Source organism: Danio aesculapii, chromosome 19 (assembly GCF_903798145.1).
Source record: "Danio aesculapii chromosome 19, fDanAes4.1, whole genome shotgun sequence".
Taxonomy (NCBI): domain Eukaryota; kingdom Metazoa; phylum Chordata; class Actinopteri; order Cypriniformes; family Danionidae; genus Danio; species Danio aesculapii.
Genome location: NC_079453.1, coordinates 5302797 through 5325268, shown reverse-complemented (window position 1 = coordinate 5325268; position 22472 = coordinate 5302797). Strand labels below are relative to the sequence as shown.

The window sequence follows — 22472 nt, the reverse complement described above, 5'->3', positions numbered from 1 at the left end:
CAGACGTGTATGTACATTCACGTCTTCTGCAGCACCTCGCGCATGAGTGGCGCTCATCACTGTCTGTTCCACAGCAGTGGACCAATCAGAAGAACTCTGAGGCGGGGCAAGAGTTGCTCATGAGCTTCTGTGTACCAAGTTGACATGACAACAACAACATGGCAGAACTATTGCTTGCGTTTTCAGGCACAAAGATGTCTTCTTTGTGAGTAGCTGCTAAGTTGTTGCACTGCTGTGGTCTTTTCTGCTTAACTCCAGTGACTGGACTGGCACACCTGGACCATACCTACCAACACTCCTGTTTTTCTCAGGAGTCTCCCATATTTCACACTCATCTCCCGCCACCCTCCCATTTTGTTAGTTCTCCACGGAAAATCTCATAATTTGTTTGGCCCAATCTAGTTACGAAAAATCACTTTTTTCAATCCATTTTGGTCAATTTGTCAGATATTGTATGAAGTTCATCTTACATAATTGACAAAATATTCAAATCTCGAAGGATTTTTTTTACCTCAATCTGGCAACATAAATAGCACAGTTGAGCTGTTTATTTCTGTGCAGGTGGTAGATGTGGGATTGAATGGCGGCAGAAGCAATGTCAGTAGTAGTTGTATAAATATACCATAACACACCTAATATATATATATATATATATATATATATATATATATATATATATATATATATATATATATATATATATATTATCATGACGGTTTGGGATGACTAAAGAGAGAAAGAGAGAGAGAGAGAGATAGAGATTGTTGTATGTAAATTGTTATGTACTATAACATATAACTCGTCTGTGTTGTGCTTTTTCCAGTTTGAGCTGCAGTGGATGCTGATTCACTGTGACCCAAAGAGAGCTCAGAGAGAGAGCTGTACCGAACTTCCCCTGGCTGAGGTATCCTCACTTTTATCACTTCCTGTTTTATTTTGTACAACTAACTGTCCGAGCACCCAAAACCCAACTACATTCAATCTAAAAGAAGGATTCAAATATAGCAGCAGTTCAGTTGGCAGTTTCAGATGCAGCAACTATCAAGTGTTACTAGTAATAAACAAATATTAAATGCATTTATTTTTTATCTTCTCATAATCATTTTTGTAGTACATTTTAATAACTTTTGTCATATATTACTACTTGGATCTGTTTGCTTTTTATAATGGCTAACATTCATCATTTTTCAGAGTGTTATTTTTGCTGAATTGTATTAAAACCAGTAATTGTTAATATATGTAAATATGTTGTTCCACTTTTGAGACCAATGAGAAATAAGAAATCCTTAGTATTTTACTGGTTCTACACCATTCTCTTAAACTCTCAAACTTTACCTCATAACTTAACAACTTCACCTGAGATCATATTAATCAAATGTTTGTCAGTGTAACCTGGTTTTACAATGTATAAGTTTAGTCAAGTTATGCTTATTCTAATATGTCTGATGATGCATTACCAAGGTACAGTCTGTTTTTGTTGATAATATATATATATTATCTATAAATGTAAAAATATGTTTGTCTGGTTTTAAACTTCATTATTCTTATTCTAATATGTCTGCTGCATAACCAAGTTTAAGGCTTAAAAATGTTGACAGATTATTGCTATGGCAGTCTAGAAGCGCTAGTTGCCTAAAAAATAGACTTATCAACACTGATGCATTTGCTTGTTTTTGACGTGTTGGCCGGCGGGGGGCGCTGTTTTGGCCGCATGTTGTGGCGCCATCTACAGGTGTGCTTTCTCTTTGGTGAAGGGGTTTCAGTTTCACTAACTGCAATAATCTTAATTCTCTCTCTCTTTCTCTCTCTCTCTCTTTTGCTTCTTCAGATGTTTGCCAATGCTGAGGTATTTAATTTGTTTTTTCTTTTTTATTAATTATCATTTTAGCAAATAATGCTTTGTTGCTGAATTTACTCATTGCTACCTGCTATACTTACTGCAATCAACATAAGCTGTTATGTATTTATATGTGGAGGCTCTGATTTGAAATCTGATTTATGTTTCTGTATTTAATTTTTGAATTACTTTTCTGGACTTAAAATAAAAATTTTACATTTATTAAAAGCATTTATTTTTTATAATTAAAGTGATTACTATTTTTTAAAGTTTACTTTTTTATTAAAAGTATTTAATTTTTAATTAATTAAATTAAATAATAAAAATGATTACATATTTTATTATTACTTTTACTTGACCTAAATTAAATTAAAACGTATATTATTTAATATTATTTAATTAATAGTAATACTTTTAATAAAGACTTTTACACTTGGATTTTTAAAACTTTTTATATTTAAAATTATTATTATTACTATTATTATTATTTTAAGATGTACATTCTTCTGTACAAAAATAGTAAGGTTATATTTCTGTTTCCTGTTTTTTAATTTCAAATTAAATCCAACTTTTATTTTGACAGGTTGTCAGATTTCGTTCATACCGTTAATAGCTATCTAGCTAACGTTCGGTGGTCTTTTTGCCATTTACACTCACACACACTACTCCGTATTACATTTTGATTGTGTGCAGTTTTAATTTTAAATAAAATTTGTGTTGTTTTGTTTTCTTCTGTCGAGATTTTGAAATTTCATTCAAATTTTCATCAACATATGCTAGAGATTATTAACACTGCTAAAGTTACATAAATAATGCGTTATTGTTATAACAAATAGAACTTAACCATTCTCCAAAGAAAACAGTTGCTAAATGTGTAGTTAATTGATTCACTAATTAACATTTAAGCTAACTAAGAAAAGCTAAAAGCAAAGAACTAATGATTTGTGCATATGTGTATGTTACCATAGTAAAAAGAGATTATTTGCAACCTTCAGTTATTGAAGTGAGCGTTTACTGAAACATTGATTAAATTAGCTTGTAGCTAAATATTTACTGTGTATGTTTATTACTCATAATTTTCCTACTTTTACTTTTCCCTCCAATCCAGCCGGATCCCAAACCAATCCCTGGTCCTCCTGGTTCTCCTGGTCCTGAAGGGCCTCGTGGTCCAGCAGGAGAAGATGGCAGAGACGGAAGAGATGTGAGTCTGTTCAATATAAACCACATATGAGTACTGTACATTTAGCCATAAGACACTATCAAAAACATTTTCTGCTATTGGTCAGCTATTTGTAACCTAATGTGTTATTTCAAGCTGGTTAGAGTAAGGTTATGGTTAGGACATGTTATTTCAGGTAGTGGAAAGAAAACATACAACATTTAAATGGATGGATCACCGCAAAAATGAAAAAATTTCTCACTATTTACTCTTCATCATGTGGTTTTAAACCTTTATGAGTTTCTTTATTGTTAAACACTGAAGAAGACATTTTGAAAAAAGCTGATAACCGGTAACCATTGACTTCCATAGTAGGAAAAACAAATATGAATGTCAATGGTTACTGGTTTTCAGCAAAATTTCTTCTTTTCTAATAAAAAAAATATCTTCTAAGTTCAACAGAAGAAAGAAACTCATAAAAGTTTGCAAATAAAAGATGATAGAATTTAAATTTTTGGGTGAACTGTGCCTTTAAATCAGTGGTCACCAAACTTCTTCCTGCAGGGCCGGTGTCCTGCAGATTTTAGCTCCAACCCTAATCAAACACACCTGAACAAGTTAAACAAGGTCTTACTAGGTATTCTTGAAACAATCAGGCAGGTGTGTTGAGGCAAGTTGGAGCTAAACCCTGCAGGGACACCGGCCCTCCAGGACCGTGATTGGTGACCCCTGCTTTAAATGATAATCATTTTGTTAATTTTTGCTATTTGTAAAAAAAATAATAAATTCTTTGAATATCAATGAGCCATACATCTCTAATTGTGGAATATTTTTGTCGCAGAGTTCTTTCACTTTACATTAAATATAAATAAATTAATTAATAAGTATATTTTTATAAGTATCTTGTTTTGCTAACGGCTAACAGTGTGTACTTTACGAGAACTCTAGTAATTTGAGCAGCATAGTATCTCTATTTGCTAGTTTATGGAGGCGTTGCCACATGTGTTTATGTTTTGGAGAATGTTTTTGCCAATTATGTTTTGGAGTAGTTATGAAGTTTAATTAAGCGACGTGCTGAAGATTACGGTTTTGTTTCTGCATTTTTCTTTGGTTAGTTAGTCTAGTGCAGGGGTGGGGAAACTCGGTCCTGGAGGGCCGGTGTCCTGCACAGTTTAGCTCCAACTCTGATCAAACACACCTGCTTATAGACAATTAGTGATCTTTGAGACACTTATTAGCATGTTCAGGCGTGTTTGATTAAAGTTGAAGCTAAACTATGCAGGACACCGGCCCTCCAGGACCGAGTTTGCCCACCCCTGGTCTAGTGGGTTGGGGGTTAGTTTTAATGTTTTGTTATAATTATTTCTTTGTTTTGGCAACACTCCTGTTTTTCGTTTAATTCGATTATTTTAAATTACATCTAATTTCCTATATAATAATTGTTCGAAATTCTCTGTTTAATAATAAATACTTACTCTTTGTTTTACTTAACCCGCAGTTGTATCTTCTCGTCTTCATCCAGCATCATTAGACTTACTGATTGTTACGTTTCATCCATTTAATATCTTAATAACTTAAACGCGTAACATTCAAATATTTTTTTCTGTCACGTAAATTTTTTTTTCTTGTTAATGCAATCCCATGCAAAGTGTCCTGGAAACAACACGTTCAGTGCTCAGTTATGACATCAAAAAAATTATAGCCCCAAATAAATACAAATTTATGTTGATTGGACATGATGTGGGAGGAAAAAAGATCTATAATTGTGCGGGGGGGGGGGGGGGGGGGGATGTGTATACTGTCTGTAAATGGAATGTAAAACTGACAAAGCATAATTATTCTCAGGTATATACTCTAAAAAATGCTGTGTTGTCGTAACCCAATGTTGGGTCAAACATGACCAAACACAATCCAGCCATTGGGTTCAAAAGTGTAATTTAAATGTAATAGAAAAAAATTTACTCAACTTTGGGTTCGTCAATATTTGACCCAACATTGCTTTACAAAATCCAGCATTTTAAATTTAGCAGACACTTTTTTCTAAAGTGACTTACTGTACATATGTGTCCTGGTAAAGTACATATAAGTCAGATTTGTACAAGTTATAGATTGTTTTTCATTCCTTGTAGTAATCCTCAAATCAGAAATCAGTTTAACAATATATCAAACAAATGAACATTAGAATCTTCATTTTGTCATGCAGTTTTCCCTGTACTGTGCTGCTCAGAGTGACACAGCACTAGTTAATAATAAAACAGTTCTTATTTACCCTTGTTTTGTTCATACTGAGCAGCTCATTATGGCGTTATTCTCCTGGATCTGCTCATTTAATTCTTCTCAGCTCCTCGATCCTGTTTCTCTGACCGCTTGTCCTTTTCTCATTTGTTTCTGCAGGGTATTCCAGGCACCCCAGGTACCCCTGGAGCTCAGGTAAGTCAAATCCATTAGAGCAACATGTTTGACTACAACTATCCATCCATCCGTCCGTCCGTCCGTCCGTCCGTCCGTCCATCCATCCATCCATCCATCCATCCATCTATCTATCTATTTATCTATCCATCCATCCATCCGTCCATCCATCCATCCATCTATCTATCCGTCCATCTATCTGTCCATCCGTCCATCTATCCGTCCATCCATCCATCCATCCATCTATCTATCTATCTATCTATCTATCTATCTATCTATCTATCTATCTATCTATCTATCTATCTATCTATCTATCTATCTATCTATCTATCTATCTATCTATCTATCTATCTATCTATCTATCTATCTATCTATCTATCTATCTATCTATCTATCCGTCCATCAATCCATCCATCCATCCGTCCGTCCATCCATCCATCCATCCATCCATCCATCCATCCATCCATCGTTTTATCTATCATTCTATCTATCTATCTTATTCCTAAAGTAAATAATTAAGCCGTGCAAGTTAATCCACTGAAAAAAAAAATTGTTTTAGTAATCTTTAATCAAAGTTTATGCATTTGCTTCCGTGTTTGGAGTGGCTGTCCATCTGTTGACGTCAACCTGATGGTTTCCATAGCAACTGCATATAAATACACTCTCTCACCGTTAGCAAAGAGCTTAGAATGACCAAGAGGCGACACTCAATAGAACGTTCCATCGCAACAGAAACACCCAGCAACAGCCCCGGATTCCGCCATTTTGGAGTGAAAGCGGTCGACTGTCCATTGGATCTTATTTCAGTCGTGATGGCAAGCAGCTGCTTTGTTTTTTATTTATTTATTTAAAAAGCGCAATAAAGCGGAGATACAATCTGAAAGACGACAATACAACACTTACTATCACAATCATTAGCACTTTTAATAGTTTATTTTACAGACTTATAATATGCTGTTGCTTTATTGGAATTTTCATTCCAAAATGGCCGCCGCGCCATCTAGTGGCTGTTTCCTAAATAACACTTGAGTGTCGCCTCTTGGTGAATCTATGCTCTTTGCCGTTAGTTTGCTATGAGGGAATGATGCGCAAAAGAAAGCCCCGCCCCCTACTTAATATTCTGTTTCAGTGGGAAGTACATCAGCATACTGAAATAAAAGTGAACTTCTGGTTAATGCAGATTTTAAGAAATGAAAACAAAGACCGCCGTATAATCACGACACTTCATTGTGTTTTACATTGTGTCACATTCTAATATAGGACTGAATATGAGAATTCTTCCTTCATGAAGATTGAACATGGCCTTTATCAAATGTGACGGTTTTACTCATTAAAACAGATCAGCAGGTTTTGTATTATAACTCCTAATCAGAAAACGCATTTACAGGCTGCCAGATCCAAACAAGCCAATCAATGCAGCTTCCTCTGTCAATGTCTATTAATGGACGCTGGACTGTCTTAAACTGGTGCTGTTGGATGAGGAGAGATGTAGATACAGTAGATGGAGTCTGGCTGGCTAATATTGTAAACATAGACCTGATGCTGAATGCTGATAAAGCTGCTTATGTCTCTCTGTGTGTCGCAGGGCAGTAAAGGAGATCGAGGAGAGGTTGGTCTGCCGGGACAGAGAGGACTGCAGGGGGCTCTAGGACCAGTGGTTAGTATTGAGACGTGGCCTTAAAGAGACAGTTCACTTAAAAGATCGAAATGGGATCGCCATTTACTTACCATCAAGTGGTTGCAGGGCGTTTTGCGTGGTTTTCTTTTGTTGAACAAAAAAAGAAGGTATTTTGAAGTATGTTGGTAACCGGTAACCATTGACTTTCATTGCATTTATTATTTAAATTTTTTTTTATTTATTAATATATAAATAAATAATAAACATTATTTATTATTTAAACATTAGCATCTAGCCACTGTAAATCGAGCCTATTTAAAAAAAAAAAAAAGAAAAATAAATTTTAAAAAACCTTTTAGACATTTTAATAGGACATTTTTAGATTTTTTTTAACACAAAACAATATATGTTGCAGAATGTTGGTAATCCATAACCATCGACTTCCATACTAACTATTTTTAGCAATATTTTTCAAAATATCTCATTTTAAACGAACACACTTTTTAATAAAGGCTCATTTTACAACTCTCAAAGAGTTAAATAGTTGAGTTTTCCAATTCAGCAGATCTCTGGGTATGGCGGGAGCACTTTTAGCTTAGCTTAGCATAGATCATTGAATTGGATTAGACCATTAGCATCTGGCCATGTTTACATTTCCCAAACTATTTCTTTAACTCCCTAATAAAGCTACATACACAAGTTCTTTTAGTTAATTTCTGAATTTTAAGTTTAATGGTACATTTGCAAGGTATTTTGGAGAATGTTGGTAACCGGTAACCATTGATTTCCATAGTATTTATATTTGTAATATTTTTCACAAAACAAACAGTTTTTTTTTTTAGTTTTATCATTTTAGAATCCATTCAGCTGATCTCTTGGTGTGGCAGGAGCACTTTTAGCTTAGCTTAGCATAGATCATTGAATTGGATTAGACCATTAGCATCTGGCCATGTTTACATTTCCCAAACTATTTCTTTAACCCCCTAATAAAGCTACATACACAAGTTCTTTTAGTTAATTTCTGAATTTTAAGTTTAATGGTACATTTGCAAGGTAGTTTGGAGAATGTTGGTAACCGGTAACCATTGATTTCCATAGTATTTATATTTGTAATATTTTTCACAAAACAAACAGTTTTTTTTTTTAGTTTTATCATTTTAGAATCCATTCAGCTGATCTCTTGGTGTGGCAGGAGCACTTTTAGCTTAGCTTAGCATAGATCATTGAATTGGATTAGACCATTAGCATCTGGCCATGTTTACATTTCCCAAACTATTTCTTTAACCCCCTAATAAAGCTACATACACAAGTTCTTTTAGTTAATTTCTGAAATTTAAGTTTAATGGTACATTTGCAAGGTATTTTGGAGAATGTTGGTAACCGGTAACCACTGATTTCCATAGTATTTATATTTGTAATATTTTTCACAAAACAAACAGTTTTTTTTTTTAGTTTTATCATTTTAGAATCCATTCAGCTGATCTCTTGGTGTGGCAGGAGCACTTTTAGCTTAGCTTAGCATAGATCATTGAATTGGATTAGACCATTAGCATCTTACATCTTTTATAGATGAAAAAAAAGTTTTCCTTTAATGTTCAACAGAAAAAATAAATAAATAATAAAGCTTTTTGACCTTTTAAGGGTGAGTAAATAGTGAGTAGAATGTTTATTTTTGGGTGAACTATTCATTTAGCCACCTAATAAAACTACAAACACAAGTTCTTTCAGTTAATTACGTTTTTTTAATATTGTACAATTTAAGTAATTTTGTTGTATGACTAGAATTAAAGCAACAATAAAATCAACATTGGTGTCCTAGAAAATAAATGTATAAAAATAACGAAAAAAAAAACCGAAAAGCCAACTATTCTATATAGGCCAAAAAATGACAAAAACACAATAAAATTACTAAAACCTGAAATTAAACTAGCATACGAATGGAAATATAAAAATAAAATCACAGTCAGAATAATAGAAGCAAGAATAGTATCTCTTTTCTAAAAGAACATGGGGTTAATGCATACAGTTCATACACCCATGTTACGCAATGAAACAGCATTGTTCTTAATGAATCACTGTTGTGTTCATTGATTCTCTGTAGGGACCAATGGGCCCCATGGGACCTCGAGGGCCAGTGGGAGAAAGAGTAAGAGATCTATCGCTTTTCTTTACCATCTGTTTGAATTGATATTCTGAAGAGTTTAATACAGTCACTGGATATTAGGTTCAAAGCTTATGTTTGTTCAATGTTTGATTTTGTATGTGACATTTAACTGCAAAATGAATCCCTGTCAATGATACTTAAAGTCAATGATAATTTATGATGAAGAAACATGCATGAATGAAACAAATAGAGTGGGATATGCTTGATATTATTATTAGTTTACATTTATTTAGCATCTTTGTCCTGTTGTTTATTATTTCATTTCTTGTTATTTTTTAAATGTGTATATATATATATATATATATATATATATATATATATATATATATATATAAATGACTATGCTTTTAATTTTTCTGTATTCAGAAGACATTTTTTACTATATATAAACAGCTAGGGCCATATCATACACCCAAAATACTCATATATAACTATAACTATAGTTTGTTATTATTGTTCATTTGTTAGTTTGCTGGAAATTGTAGCTGGATTTAGAAGTAGTTTTGAAACAAATCTTTGCGCTCAACAAGCAAAATTCTGAAATTAAATATGTGATGGATGTCTTTGGTGGAGTGCATCCACCACAGTTTCCCGAATCCACGGTCGATTGGAATAGGCTCATCTCTAGCTAGTGAAGTGTTTATTTTTTAAGCATACAAAATTCGCCATGTGAATAGTGAATGCAATATGGCGCGATGCAATTCACTCATAAAGGGAAATAGAGATGAGAGACTGATTTAAAGCACGTTGTGTCCACAAACACACCCATAATTCATGAGGAGAATAAGGACAGCCCTATTTACATTTACATTTAGTCATTTAGCAGACGCTTTTATCCAAAGCGACTTTCAAATGAGGACAAGGAAGCAATTCACACAACTATAAGAGCAGCAGTGAACAAGTGCTGTAGACAAGTTTCAGTTGTGTAAAGTCTAAGAAGCAAAGCATTAGAAATATATATATATATATTTTTTGAGAGAGTACAGTTATACTCTCTACAGTTATACTATATACTGGTATAGCCAGAGAGGCAGTTACAGATTAGGAAGGAAAGTGGAGACTAAATAGTTGAGTTTTTAGTCGTTTCTTGAAGACAGCAAGTGACTCTGCAAACTATAACTTTTAAACTATGCGCTGGGTGCACAGACTATTTTTCCCTTCCTTAAAGTAGCAAAAGTAGCCTTAATACGTTTTCTTGATGCACTTTAGACTTTGTGTTTAGATCGTTGAAATAGAGTCCCTAGAGTGGTTCTGATTTATATTTGAAAAAATTCATTAAATTTTTTATGTGATTTATTTTTATTTTTAACCACCAGTAAATGTCGATCTGTCATTTTGATAGAAAAAAAAATTCACATAAATAAATTAATAATCAGTGAATCTAAACATGAACGTTTCTGACTTATTTTATTTTTTATATATCTTTTAACGTATTTTTGGTTGTTGTAGGGTCTCCCTGGTTTCCCTGGACCTGCTGGACCCCCTGTGAGTATATTCTAGTTTTAGGACAACAGTTGATTGTTGGCACGATTTAAATTATCATTTTATCATCATATTATAGATTTATTTTGTTTTTGATTGTGTTTACTTACAAAAATGTAGTACAAAAAATGAAATAGTTTATTTTCTTTATCTTTTCTCTAGGGACCAGAGACCGTTGGGCCTCCAGTATGTAAAATAAAAACTGGTCTTACTGTAATCTGTCTCACTCTCAGCTTTAATTGTACATTTACACATTTTTAACGCTGCTTTCTACATTTAAACAGGGTCTTCCAGGGAAAGCCGGCACTCCAGGAGATGAAGGAAACATCGGGCCAGAGGTGCCACACAATGCAGGAACACACTTAGGGGCAGTTCGCACAGAATCCCCTATATATATACCAAAGCTGTCTTACCTGCAGCATCTCACGACTTTAGCATCCCTCCACCACCCCGATACCTCACCTCTTAAGCATTACATTCCTGGGGGGAGCGTTCTGGGGCCGGGCTAGATACTTCGCTCGAATTCCAACTCCTCTCTGTTTCCTGATAAGGGGAATAATTCAAGTTGAGGTGTCTGAGGTGATAGCACGCCAAATTCGCCTTATTCTTAAACGATTGCAAGTGTGAACTCGTGAATTAATATACACACTTGCTTGATGGATGTGTGTGACCGTTATGTTCGCGTTTTGAATATTTTGAAACACTGCGGTTTTTAGAGGGCCTGTCAAGTTAAAACATCTTTAACATCCACAAGCGGTGCAGCTCATTACTGTTAGTTCCACAGCAATGGACCAATCAGAAGTATTGGGGGTGAGACAACCTATGCAAGTTCTTGTTTAGTTCCGCTTAGTGGTTGTGTTCGAACACCCTTGTTCTCTACGACAGTGGTTCCCAACCTTTTTATCACCGTGGACCGGTCAGTGCAGTGTTTAGATGTTCTGTGTTTATCTGAGATGATTAGTCTAATGAAATGTGTGTAATCCATACAAGCTGAAGCTGATCGGTCAGTTCTTGTCACATGTCACGCCGATTGTGCCGCACATCTCCTTTGGAAATAATGAACTTGCTCGAACTCTAGAAAAGATGTGAACGGCCTCTGAAGCCGCCGTCATTTGCGATCTCCAGAAGTTGATCTTCTTGCACAGACATGGTGGATTCACCTGATTTGTTGACAAATGGGTTGTAGATCCATTCCTTGGCAGTTCGTTGGTCCTTCAACTGGGCCTTTTCCCCTTAGCAAAGAAACTTTTCAAAGACCTTTCTTACTCATTTTGATGCTTGGAAATTTTGGCGCTCGAGTGACCGAGATGTAAGTCGAGAGAATACTGTCATTTTTCCAAATACAAGATTGTTCAGACTCAAATAATAAATAAAACGGAAATATTTAATGATTTCTTGTGCGGCCCGGTACCAATTGATTGAGGACAACTGCTCTACGCTGTGCCCCCCCCCCCCCCCCCCAAACCATTCCATAATGTTGTGTCTCATGTTATTTAGAATCAAAGATGCATTCGGCGTGAATGAGCCCTTACATTTATTTACACTGCTGCCTTAAAGGGACAGTTCACCCAAAAGTGACAATTCTGGCATTATTTACTCACCCTTTGCTTGATCCAATACAGATTTTGTTTGTTCTGTTGAACACGAAAGAAGATATTTTGAAGAATGTTGTAAAGTGATAACCATTGACATCCATAGCAGGAAAAACATGGCTACCGGTTTCCAACATTCTTCAAAATATCTTTTTTTGTGTGTGTGTTTGTGTTGTAGGATCTTCTTTTTTGGGGTGAACTATCCAGTTAAGGCTGCTCTATGCCTGATCAGAATTTTAGATGACCGTATGCTGCATTTCATAACCTAGTCTCGATATATATTCTTATTTGATACATAAATACATTCATGCCACCTTTGAGCAGCATTAACTAATCTGTATAATTATATAACTGGAATGTATATTTTACATTAAATATAGTTTTCACACTTCGCTCTTGTTGTTATTGCTAAATTTGCTTCTATTACCTGACTGCAAATGATATTTTTCCAGGGTCCTCCTGGACCAAAAGGCACAATTGGGCTCCCAGGACCACCAGGCCCACCAGGACCAGCAGGACCAGCAGTAAGACTGGCTTCTACAATTAACACATATTTCAGCAAAAACTCCATTATTAATCATGTTTAATTATAGTACGTCGAGTTCATTAAAATTGATATACATTTACCTGTTAATTAACAACCTCCGAGCTTTCTTATAAGATTCATTGGTTATTGTGGTAACACTTTACAATAAGGTTGTACTAGTTAACACAGTAACACTTTATAATAACTACACACTATGAATCATTTATTAAGCATTAGCAAATTGTTTAGTTCATTATCTGTCATCAACTACATTTCCAGACGATAGTAAGCAATTTATAACTGCAGATAAAATGCTCTATTCTTGACTTCTAAGCACTTATATATTGTGCTTAACAATTGTATTTTCATACGTTGTTAATTATGATTTTATTACTTAAAGGGCACCTATGGTAAAAAATCTACTTTTCAAGCTGTTTGGACAGCCATATGTGCATGTATGTTGTATAGGTCGTCATATTAGGGTGATATAAGCACACCCAGTGCTTTTTTTTCAATTTAACAACATAAAAAACGGTGGACCAATTGGAGCTGTTTTCAAATCGACCGCTACCTGACATAGGAGAGCGGTCCCCCCCCACCAATATTGATTGACAGGCGCTTCATATCCTCAGTTTGTTGATTCACGTCCGCCATTTTCAGCGTGAGTCGAAGCGATATCACTAAAGGAACACTCTAGCTCTATTTTTAGATGCAAGGCTCATTGGGCTCAACACAAGATCAATATTCTCCACATTATCGCTCTAATCGGAATTATTGGTTGTATCTTTAGGTAGGTTTGCAAACGTGTACTTCTCATTGAGTCTACCTTATACATCAGCCGTTTGCATTTCTCGCGATCCCAGAAGCTCCCTGTGATCTTAACTAGCATGCGTTTTAGAATTCTAAACATAGGTTTCTATCAGGGTACAATCAAGTCGACGGCTGGGCGCCGCGAAACGCTGCAGAAACCTATGTTTAGAATTCAAAAACGCGTGGCGCGACGATTCCGGACATTTCATGTTTCTGCCGCGCCACAGAGAGTGTCTGGTGTGCCGTGTCGCGGCTTCGAGCGGCGCATCCGGTGCCTTAGTCAAAGTTAATTCAGTGTGCGTGGTTATTAGTTTCTGTGTACAAGCTCGGCACTTGAAACTAGCACACAGTTGGCTGTAAAACTGTACAAAGACACATATGATTTTGTACTCTGCTTGGTCTGTGACAGAGTCATACATGTACGACTCAATGGTGATCCTCTCTCTCTTTCTCCGTCTGCCTGTCAGACTGTTGCAAACGCAGAGCGGGTGAGCTCATGGCCCCGCCCCCTTGTTACGTTGGCAGGAAGCCGAAACTAATTTACATGTGAAGCAACACACCCCTAAATCAGCGAACTGTGGACACGCCCCCAACATGACACTTTTTAACACATTATAATAAAAAAATCTGAATTGTGTTTTAAACTGAACCTAAACTGGCACACTCAGAAGAACCATATTATTAATATTAAATCATAAAAAATAGGTAAACTATGTGCCCTTTAAGTATTGCATCATTTACAATCCAGTTATTTAAGAGAAATTGCTGTTTTTTAAAGGTTATTCAGAATGCGTAAGTAAATGATTAATAAACTATTCAAATTAACATTCATATATCTTATTATTCAGGCATATATTAATAGTTAATGTATGTTAATAAATGCCTTATTAACTCAACTTCATCCAGTTTTGTTACCTAATCTAAAGTGTGGACTATTTATGCTTTATAAATCCCTTATAAATGACAATTAAAGGCTCAGTTATATTCTAAACGGGAAAAAAAGAAAATAAACAACTTCATTCATTTCTATTCATTTGAAGATACACAAATGAAACAAATGAAAAATAAATCATAAATAATGAATTCACTATTTGCTAATACTTAATAGATGATTTATAGTGTGTAGTTATTATAAAGTGTTACTGTTTTACGTTAGAATTTACTAACATGAATAAACAATGAACAATACCCTTATTACAGTAATTCTTCATCTTTGATAATGTTAGTTAATGGTAATAAAGTCGTTCATTGTTATTTCATGGTAACTCACAGTTACATGTAGTTAATGTTGAAGTGTTGTATCGAAAAGTATCGAGTTTTGGTACCAATTGGTTCTGAAATTTTAAAAAAAAAATGTCCATTTGAGCATGGTTGAGTGCGTTCTTAAACATCGCTGATTGGCTATTGTGTTCATGTGTTCAACAGAAATGCTTGTGATTGACTTGGTGAACTGATGACCTTCACAGCCAATCACAGTCATTTCTGATGAGCACATAAAAAGTGTTAATGAAATAAATGCTGTGGAAGTATTGTTCGTTATTAGTTTGTTAGTATTATTATGTATTAGTAGTATTATGTTAGTAATATTAAGGCCCAATCCCAATTCTACCTCGTACCCCTTCCTCTACCCCTCATTTTGCATGTTCATGTGAAGTGGTAGGGGTGTCCCAATTCTCTTTAGCTTGAAGGCGTAGGGCTATTTGAGGGTCCATTTGAGCATGGTTGAGTGCGTTCTTAAACATCGCTGATTGGCTATTGTGTTCATGTGTTCAACAGAAATGCTTGTGATTGACGATTGGTGAACTGATGACCTTCACAGCCAATCACAGTCATTTCTATTGAGCACGTGAAAAGAACGGCCAATCAGCTGTGTTTAAGAACATGCTCAAATGTTGGCGGGAAATGGACATTTTTTTTTTTACATTTGAGTACTGATTGGTACCGAACACGATACTTTTGACAAAACTATGTTGAACTAAGATTAATAAATGCTGTAGAAGTATTGTTCGTTATTAGTTTGTTAGTATTATTATGTATTAGTAGTATTGTTAGTAATATTAAGGCCCAATCCCAATTCTACCTCGTAGCCCTTCCCCTACCCATCGTTTTGCATGTTCATGTGAAGTGGTAGGGGTGTCCCAATTCTCTTTAGCTTGAAGTCGTAGGGCAAAAGCCTGGTTTATACTCGACGCGTCTGCTAGTTCGCTTGAGTGCGCGTGGCGAATGTGTCATCGCTCTGTTTGCGGAGTTTTGGCTGCGCGCGACATGATTTTGGCCGGCTGAGCGCATGATTTTTTTTGAGACTCGAGCGAACAGTTCGCGTGGCACCGCGTTTGATTTGAGTTGACTATGAATCACTTTGTCTGAAATAGGTACGCCTGTACAGACACCTTTATGGTCCGTGATCATAGAAATAACCAGATGATCAATAATTCTTGGCTAGAAATTGGAACAGCAGTGGGAGAGGAGGAAGGTTTGTGTTAAGAAATTTGGAAAAACCTGAGGGATAAGTTTAAAACCAAAAGAGGTCATAGCAAAAGTGGAGACCCGAGTACACAATTACAAAAAATAGTTTTTTCCACCAGTCATAGGTTTTACACTGATGTATATATTACAATTTTGAATTTTAAACAATTTAATAGTTACAAAACTATAATGACGTGACAAATTATGTCTTTGATAACTGGAAAGGAATATTTGAATCAGTTTACAATATACTGATGGCCTGTTTTTCTAGGCGTTATTGGTAATAATGGTCTGGAATGTTGGACCATTATTGCCTTTTTAGCATATAAGTATAGGACCGAAACTAGCCAGACAGTAATGTGTGAATTGTGGAGCGGGATAAATCTAAAAAAAGCTAAAGTTTTTTTAGCAAGTGTACTTTTTTTTGCCATAATAAAATATATTTGTAGAGTAACCCATGTTCTGTTGTCATAATATTTTTTTAATAAACTTTAATAGGTAAAACTGTCCGAGATATAAACAAAAGCAAATGATGCAGCAAAGTTTGATTAAAAAAATGTTGAATGGTTATAAAAATCCTTAAAATCATGTAAATAATTTATAAAAATAATAAGTTTAAAAATATTGAATGATATTAATGATATGACGTATTTCCGGAAACTTACTACTCTGTTTATCCGTCTGATTTTACGGTCAGTTTCTTTTGACCGCCCCCTGTCGTTTTAAAGAATATCACAACGGCGAACGCATCAAGTATAAAAAAGCCTCGTCCATTTTGTGAGGTGCGCGCACAGTCAGCGGAGGAGCGCGATGTGGGACCAGGCGAAAGTATAAATCCTGCTTAAGGGGAAGGGCTAGATTGCCCTTGAAACTGCAATTTTTCAGGACCACACTCGAAACCAAGAGGTATGAAAATTTGTAAGGAGATCCACAAATTAGTATTTTTTGTCATTATTACGAAGTTTTACAACAAACAAGCACGTTTCAACACATTCATAACCCCGTTGGTGTTTTACCGTCATGCTTAAATATATACGCTAAAATAAAAACCGCTAAATTTTGCTGTCTATAATCCCTAATAATAACTCCTGTATAGCAGTCCCACAACATTCTGTCGCTCGATGACACTCGAATACCCTGTAAGAAAAGTTTAGTGGCTGGGAATGAGCTTTTAACAGTGTCTGGACAAATTTAGTTCATGTTGTTTTCGTGTGTTTTGATAAATATGGCCATGGTGTAAATACACAGTACAGTTACGAGCTTATTGACACATTATATCATAATAATAACATGATATCGTTGCCTTCAGTTATTTTCCGAAAATAAATACCAAAAAATAAAACAACTGGAATAACTACAGCAGTCGTGATCGTCTGATCTAATATGAAGCAAGAGATCGCGATGACGTGTGCAGGTGGTGTAGTGCTGTCCCATTTCTTAGGCATAATTTTTGAAGCCCTTCCCCTTCACACTCTGTTTCTAGGACCAAGGGAAGGGGTACAAAAATAGAATTGGTATTGAGCCTAAGAAACATAACTAGTGCAACCTTATTATAATGATTATTATATATAACGTTATTGTTAAAAATCAGTTTACAGATATTTACATTTTTATAAATGGTCTGGAATTTCAGTATCGAACACGATACTTTTGACAACACTGCATTGAACTGTAATTCATTTATTTTCATTATTGGTTTGTTAGTAAATATATTAATTAACATTAACTTATTGCGAAGCGTGACTGTTATTGTTAAAAATCTGTTTATTTTTTGTCTTCATACGGTACATTCTAAGCAGTCTTTTTGTCCCTGCTGTTAACCATTGGATCAGGGACTTGTGTTGGCTTTCAGAGGGTTTTGTACTAATGCAGAGCTTTTACTCGGATCTTTTCTGAACGCTGTAACAGTTGAGGCTTTAAAAAGCTACTTTGTTTGAGAGTGTGAATCTAAACTGCGCTGCTGTCATTCTGCTGTTCATAGGGGCCACAAGGTGCTGGGAACCCTGAGGGAAGTGGGGAGACTGTGAGTGCTTGTTAGATTTCACTAATAATCCTGCTTCACATGGACACACAGAACCTGCGCATCACCATTTAAGAAGTCTTTGAAAAAACTGAATTCACCTATATTCTGGCGAAGGCTTACATCTTAAAGCCTAAAAAAATGTACAGCATGTAAGAAAATATGTCAGCATGCTCTATATTTGCTGAATAATTTATCACCGGGTCATGAAAAAATAGCCAAAATGTTGACAAATGGCTGCAGTTTCTGTTGTGGTCCCTCATCCTAAATCTTAATAGCTCCTTTGCATGCCTCTGGTGAGCTACAGCTATGAGTTATGTGTTGTTGTTCTTTTCCTGTCTGATCCTGTAATTGATGATGAATAGACCTGATGCGTTTCTGTGTCTCATTTTGTTAGCAGTGCCAGACAACGTGTCCAGCTGGTCCACAGGGACTACCCGGTCTGCCAGGAATGAAGGTGAGTTCCCAACCTTAAGTATTAAAAACAACCAAGAATAACCTGGCAACTGCTAACAGTTGCCGCAGATCAACTTAGCAGCCACCTTGAACAACCTAGCAACCACTTAACTACTGTACCCCTCCTACTTGTCGCTCATCACCTTAGCAACCATTTAACACAAAGCAACCCCTGTACAACAACCAAGCAATCACTTGTGACCTTAGCAACCACTTAGTAAGCATACAGTAACACTTATGCAACAACTTAACAACCACCAAACAACCTCTGAGTATCCACTCATCACATTGGCAGCCGGTTAGTGATGGCTCATTGAAAAGCAAGGCAATACCTGTACAACCACCAAGAACAACCTAGCAACCACTTGTCACCTTAGCAACTACTTAGTTCATCACTGCAACACCACTGCAACAACCACAATCAACCCATCAACCATCAAACAACCTTCTGGCAAGCGGTTATCACCTTAGCAACCAATCAGAGCATCATAGCAAACACACAGCAACACTTGTGCAACCATCAAAACAACCACCTGACAACTTTCACCTTAGCAACCAGTTAGCAATGGATTGTAGCACAGCACATAGCAACACCTGTACAACTACCAAGAACAACCTACAGTAGCAACCACATAACAACTGACTAGGAATTACTTGTCATCTAAGCAACCACTTAGGTCGCCATAGCAAAAAAACAGCAACATCCCTGCACCAAACAGAGAATCATAGCAACACTTTTACAACAACCTAGCAACTACCTAACAACACCCTAACAGCTGCTTATCACCTTAGCAACCAGTTAGCAAAGGTTCATGGGAAAACATCACTTTTACAACCATCAAGAGCCACCTAGCAACCCCCTAACAACAGACAATCAGTTGTCACCATTGATCCATTGTCACCTTAGCAACCACTTAGTTCATCATAGAAACCCCTCTGTAACAACAGAACAACATAACCACAAAACAACCTCCTAGCAGCTGCTCATCACCTTAGCAACAAGTTGATGGCTCATGGCAAAACACAGCACCAAGAAAAACCAAGCAACCACTTAATAACTGGCTAGCATTGTCTTCTTAGCAACCACTTAGTTCAACTAAGTGCAACTCTGTAGCAACCAAGGACAACCAAGCAACCAACAAACAACCTCCTAGCAACTGCTTATCACTTTAACAACCAATCAGAGTATTATAGCAAACACGCAGCAACATTTGTGCAACTATCACAACAACCTAGCAACCTCCTAGCAACCTGTCATCACATTAGCAACCAGTTAGTGAAGGCACATTGCAATACGCAGCAACACCTATACGACCACCAAGAACAACCAACCACCTAAATACTGACTAAAGCAATCAGTCATCCTAGCAACCACTTCGTTCATCACAGCAACACCTCTGTAACAACTAATAACAACCTAGAAACCACAAAACAACCTCCTAGCAACCACTTATCACCTTAGCAACCAATCAGACCATCAAAGCAAACATGCAGCAACATTTACGAAACCATCCTAGCAACCTCCTAGCAGCCAGTCATCACCTTATCAACTGACACATTGCAAAACACAACACCACCACCAAGAACAACCAACCACCTAAATACTGACTAAAGGAATCAGTCGTCCTAGCAACCACTTTGTTCATCAAAGCAACACCTCTAACAACCAAGAACAACCTAGCAACCACAAAACAACCTACTGTACTGCAACTGCTTATCATCTTAGCAACCAATCTGAACATCAAAGCAAACATGCAGCAACCATCAAAACAACCTAGCAACCACCTAACAACCGCACATCCCGTTTTTCACAGGAGTCTCCCATATTTCAGACCCATCTTCCATTTTATTCTGTCTCCCGGAAAACTCCCGGAATTTCAGTTCGCTATTGCTTCCCCCCGCTCCCCCCCCCTCTCTTAAGCTCGCAATTACAACCAACCCCAAACCCTTCAGTTCGCTACCCAAACACCCAGCCACCCCCCCCCCCCCCCCACTCCCCCGCCCTGTTCACTTCGTTACTCCACTGCCCTCCACAACCAACCACCCTCTTCCAACAACCGCCCCCCTCCCCCAAAACCCCTTCAGAGTAGATCCGCATCATTTTACTCACAGAAGAATGTCTCTTTGGCCAAACACCAACTACTTTTCTAATGAATGAGTGTGTTATTAAATTGAATCTCTCTGCCAGGGACATCGTGGTCTTTCCGGTGTGGACGGAGTGCCAGGCATCCAAGGTGAAAAGGTAAAAGTTCTTCATAACGTTCTTCAGAACGATAGAAACCACAAAGCAGCGACAGACAAACACTATCGAGCTTTTAGTCAACAAACACATTCATCATTTTCAACATTTTTCTTTATTAACAGGGAGAACGAGGGACCGCTGGAGAGCCAGGTCCTGCTGGACGGCCAGGAGATGACGTATGAAACATTTCTGTTCGCTGTTTGTAGACTAAAATAAACATTTGCATGTTTTGTTTAGCCCCTAATTAAGTCTGTTTACGTAATTATGTAAATGTGTGGCAGTTTTTATATTGATTTCAGTAATATTATTGAATATTATTTATGTTTGTATGATTTATTCACATCACAGTTTGTAAATTGATATTTTCTGTCATTCAGTAGATATATTAGTGATGCAACGATTACAGATTTTGGTTGTACGATTATAGTCTGTGAAAGCGTGATTATTCCTCAGTTATCATGATTATTAATCATTCATTTCTAAACACTACTAGTTTAGAAAAAGACATGAAAACTCCTTATAGTTTAAAGTGTTATTTATTGCTGCTTAGTAACCAAATAATACAGCACAAATTAATATTAAAAACTGTAACGTGTTTAAGTTGTTAAGATATTAAAAAGGATGAAACGAAACGATCAGTGAGTCTACTGATGCTGGATGAATGAGAGCACAACAACCGCTTGTAAAGTGAAACAAATTAAGTATTTAATATTCAATGAATGTCAAACAATGAATAGAGCAGGGGTGTCCAAACTCGGTCCTGGAGGGCCGGTGTCCTGCAGATTTTAGCTCCAACTTGCCTCAACACACCTGCACGGATGTTTCTAGAAAGCCTAGTAAGTGCTTGATTAGCTAGCCCAGGTGTGTCTGATTGGGGTTGGAACTAAACTTTGCAGGACACCGGCCCTCCAGGACCGAGCTTGGACATGCCTGGAATAGAGAATGTAATATAAATGTAATTTTAAATAATTGAATTAAAGAAAATAGGAGTGTTGCCAAAACAAAGAAATAAATATAACAAAACGATTTAACTAAACCCCAACCCACTAAACTGACTAACCAAAGAAAAATGCAGAAACAAAACCGTAATCTTCAGCACGAAGCTTAACTAAACTTCATAACCTCAAAACATAATTACACATGTGGCAACGCCTCCTTAAACTAACTAACAAATAAATATTCTAAGCTGCTCACATTACTAGAGTTCTCGTAAAGTACACACTGTTAGCCGTTAGCGAAACAAAATCTCATATAATCCAATTCTCACAAAGATCGTTCAACTTCTCACTAGATAATAAACTGAGCTGCACAAGCATATCTAATAAAGCAGTCTCTTGATAAAGAGAAAACTAGAACACAGCAAATCGTAAGCAAATCGTAAGCAAATCAACACAAATTAACAGGCTGGCCGACACAAGTGAGGAGACTGGCTGTGAGCCAAGCGCTCATCAAGAACAGCGCAAGCGCACGGCTTTTATACGGAGCGGACCCGGTTCTGATTGGCGTGTCGATGGTGATTGACAGCTCCTTTGACCAATGGTTGCACACCTAGAAACAGCACATGACACACAGCAGAAAAGCTGCTCTTATAGTTGTGTAAATTGCTTCCTTGTCCTCATTTGTAAGTCGCTTTGGATAAAAGCGTCTGCTAAATGACTAAATGTAAATGTAAATGTGAACGACCCTTATGC

General features: G+C 36.5%; 1 protein-coding gene across 1 annotated transcript in view; it reads left to right on the top strand.

Annotated features, from left to right (window-relative positions):
• The window catches only part of LOC130246696 (collagen alpha-1(IX) chain), a 71562-nt gene that overhangs the window by 34679 nt on the left and 14411 nt on the right, over positions 1-22472 (top strand). The window contains exons 6-19 of the mRNA XM_056479800.1: positions 824-904; positions 1829-1846; positions 2946-3038; positions 5391-5426; positions 6991-7062; positions 9125-9169; positions 10637-10672; positions 10832-10855; positions 10954-11007; positions 12714-12785; positions 18045-18086; positions 18484-18540; positions 20728-20781; positions 20904-20957. Coding sequence (XP_056335775.1) covers positions 824-904; positions 1829-1846; positions 2946-3038; positions 5391-5426; positions 6991-7062; positions 9125-9169; positions 10637-10672; positions 10832-10855; positions 10954-11007; positions 12714-12785; positions 18045-18086; positions 18484-18540; positions 20728-20781; positions 20904-20957 — 738 coding nt within the window. The remainder of the gene's footprint in view (positions 1-823; positions 905-1828; positions 1847-2945; positions 3039-5390; positions 5427-6990; positions 7063-9124; positions 9170-10636; positions 10673-10831; positions 10856-10953; positions 11008-12713; positions 12786-18044; positions 18087-18483; positions 18541-20727; positions 20782-20903; positions 20958-22472) is intronic.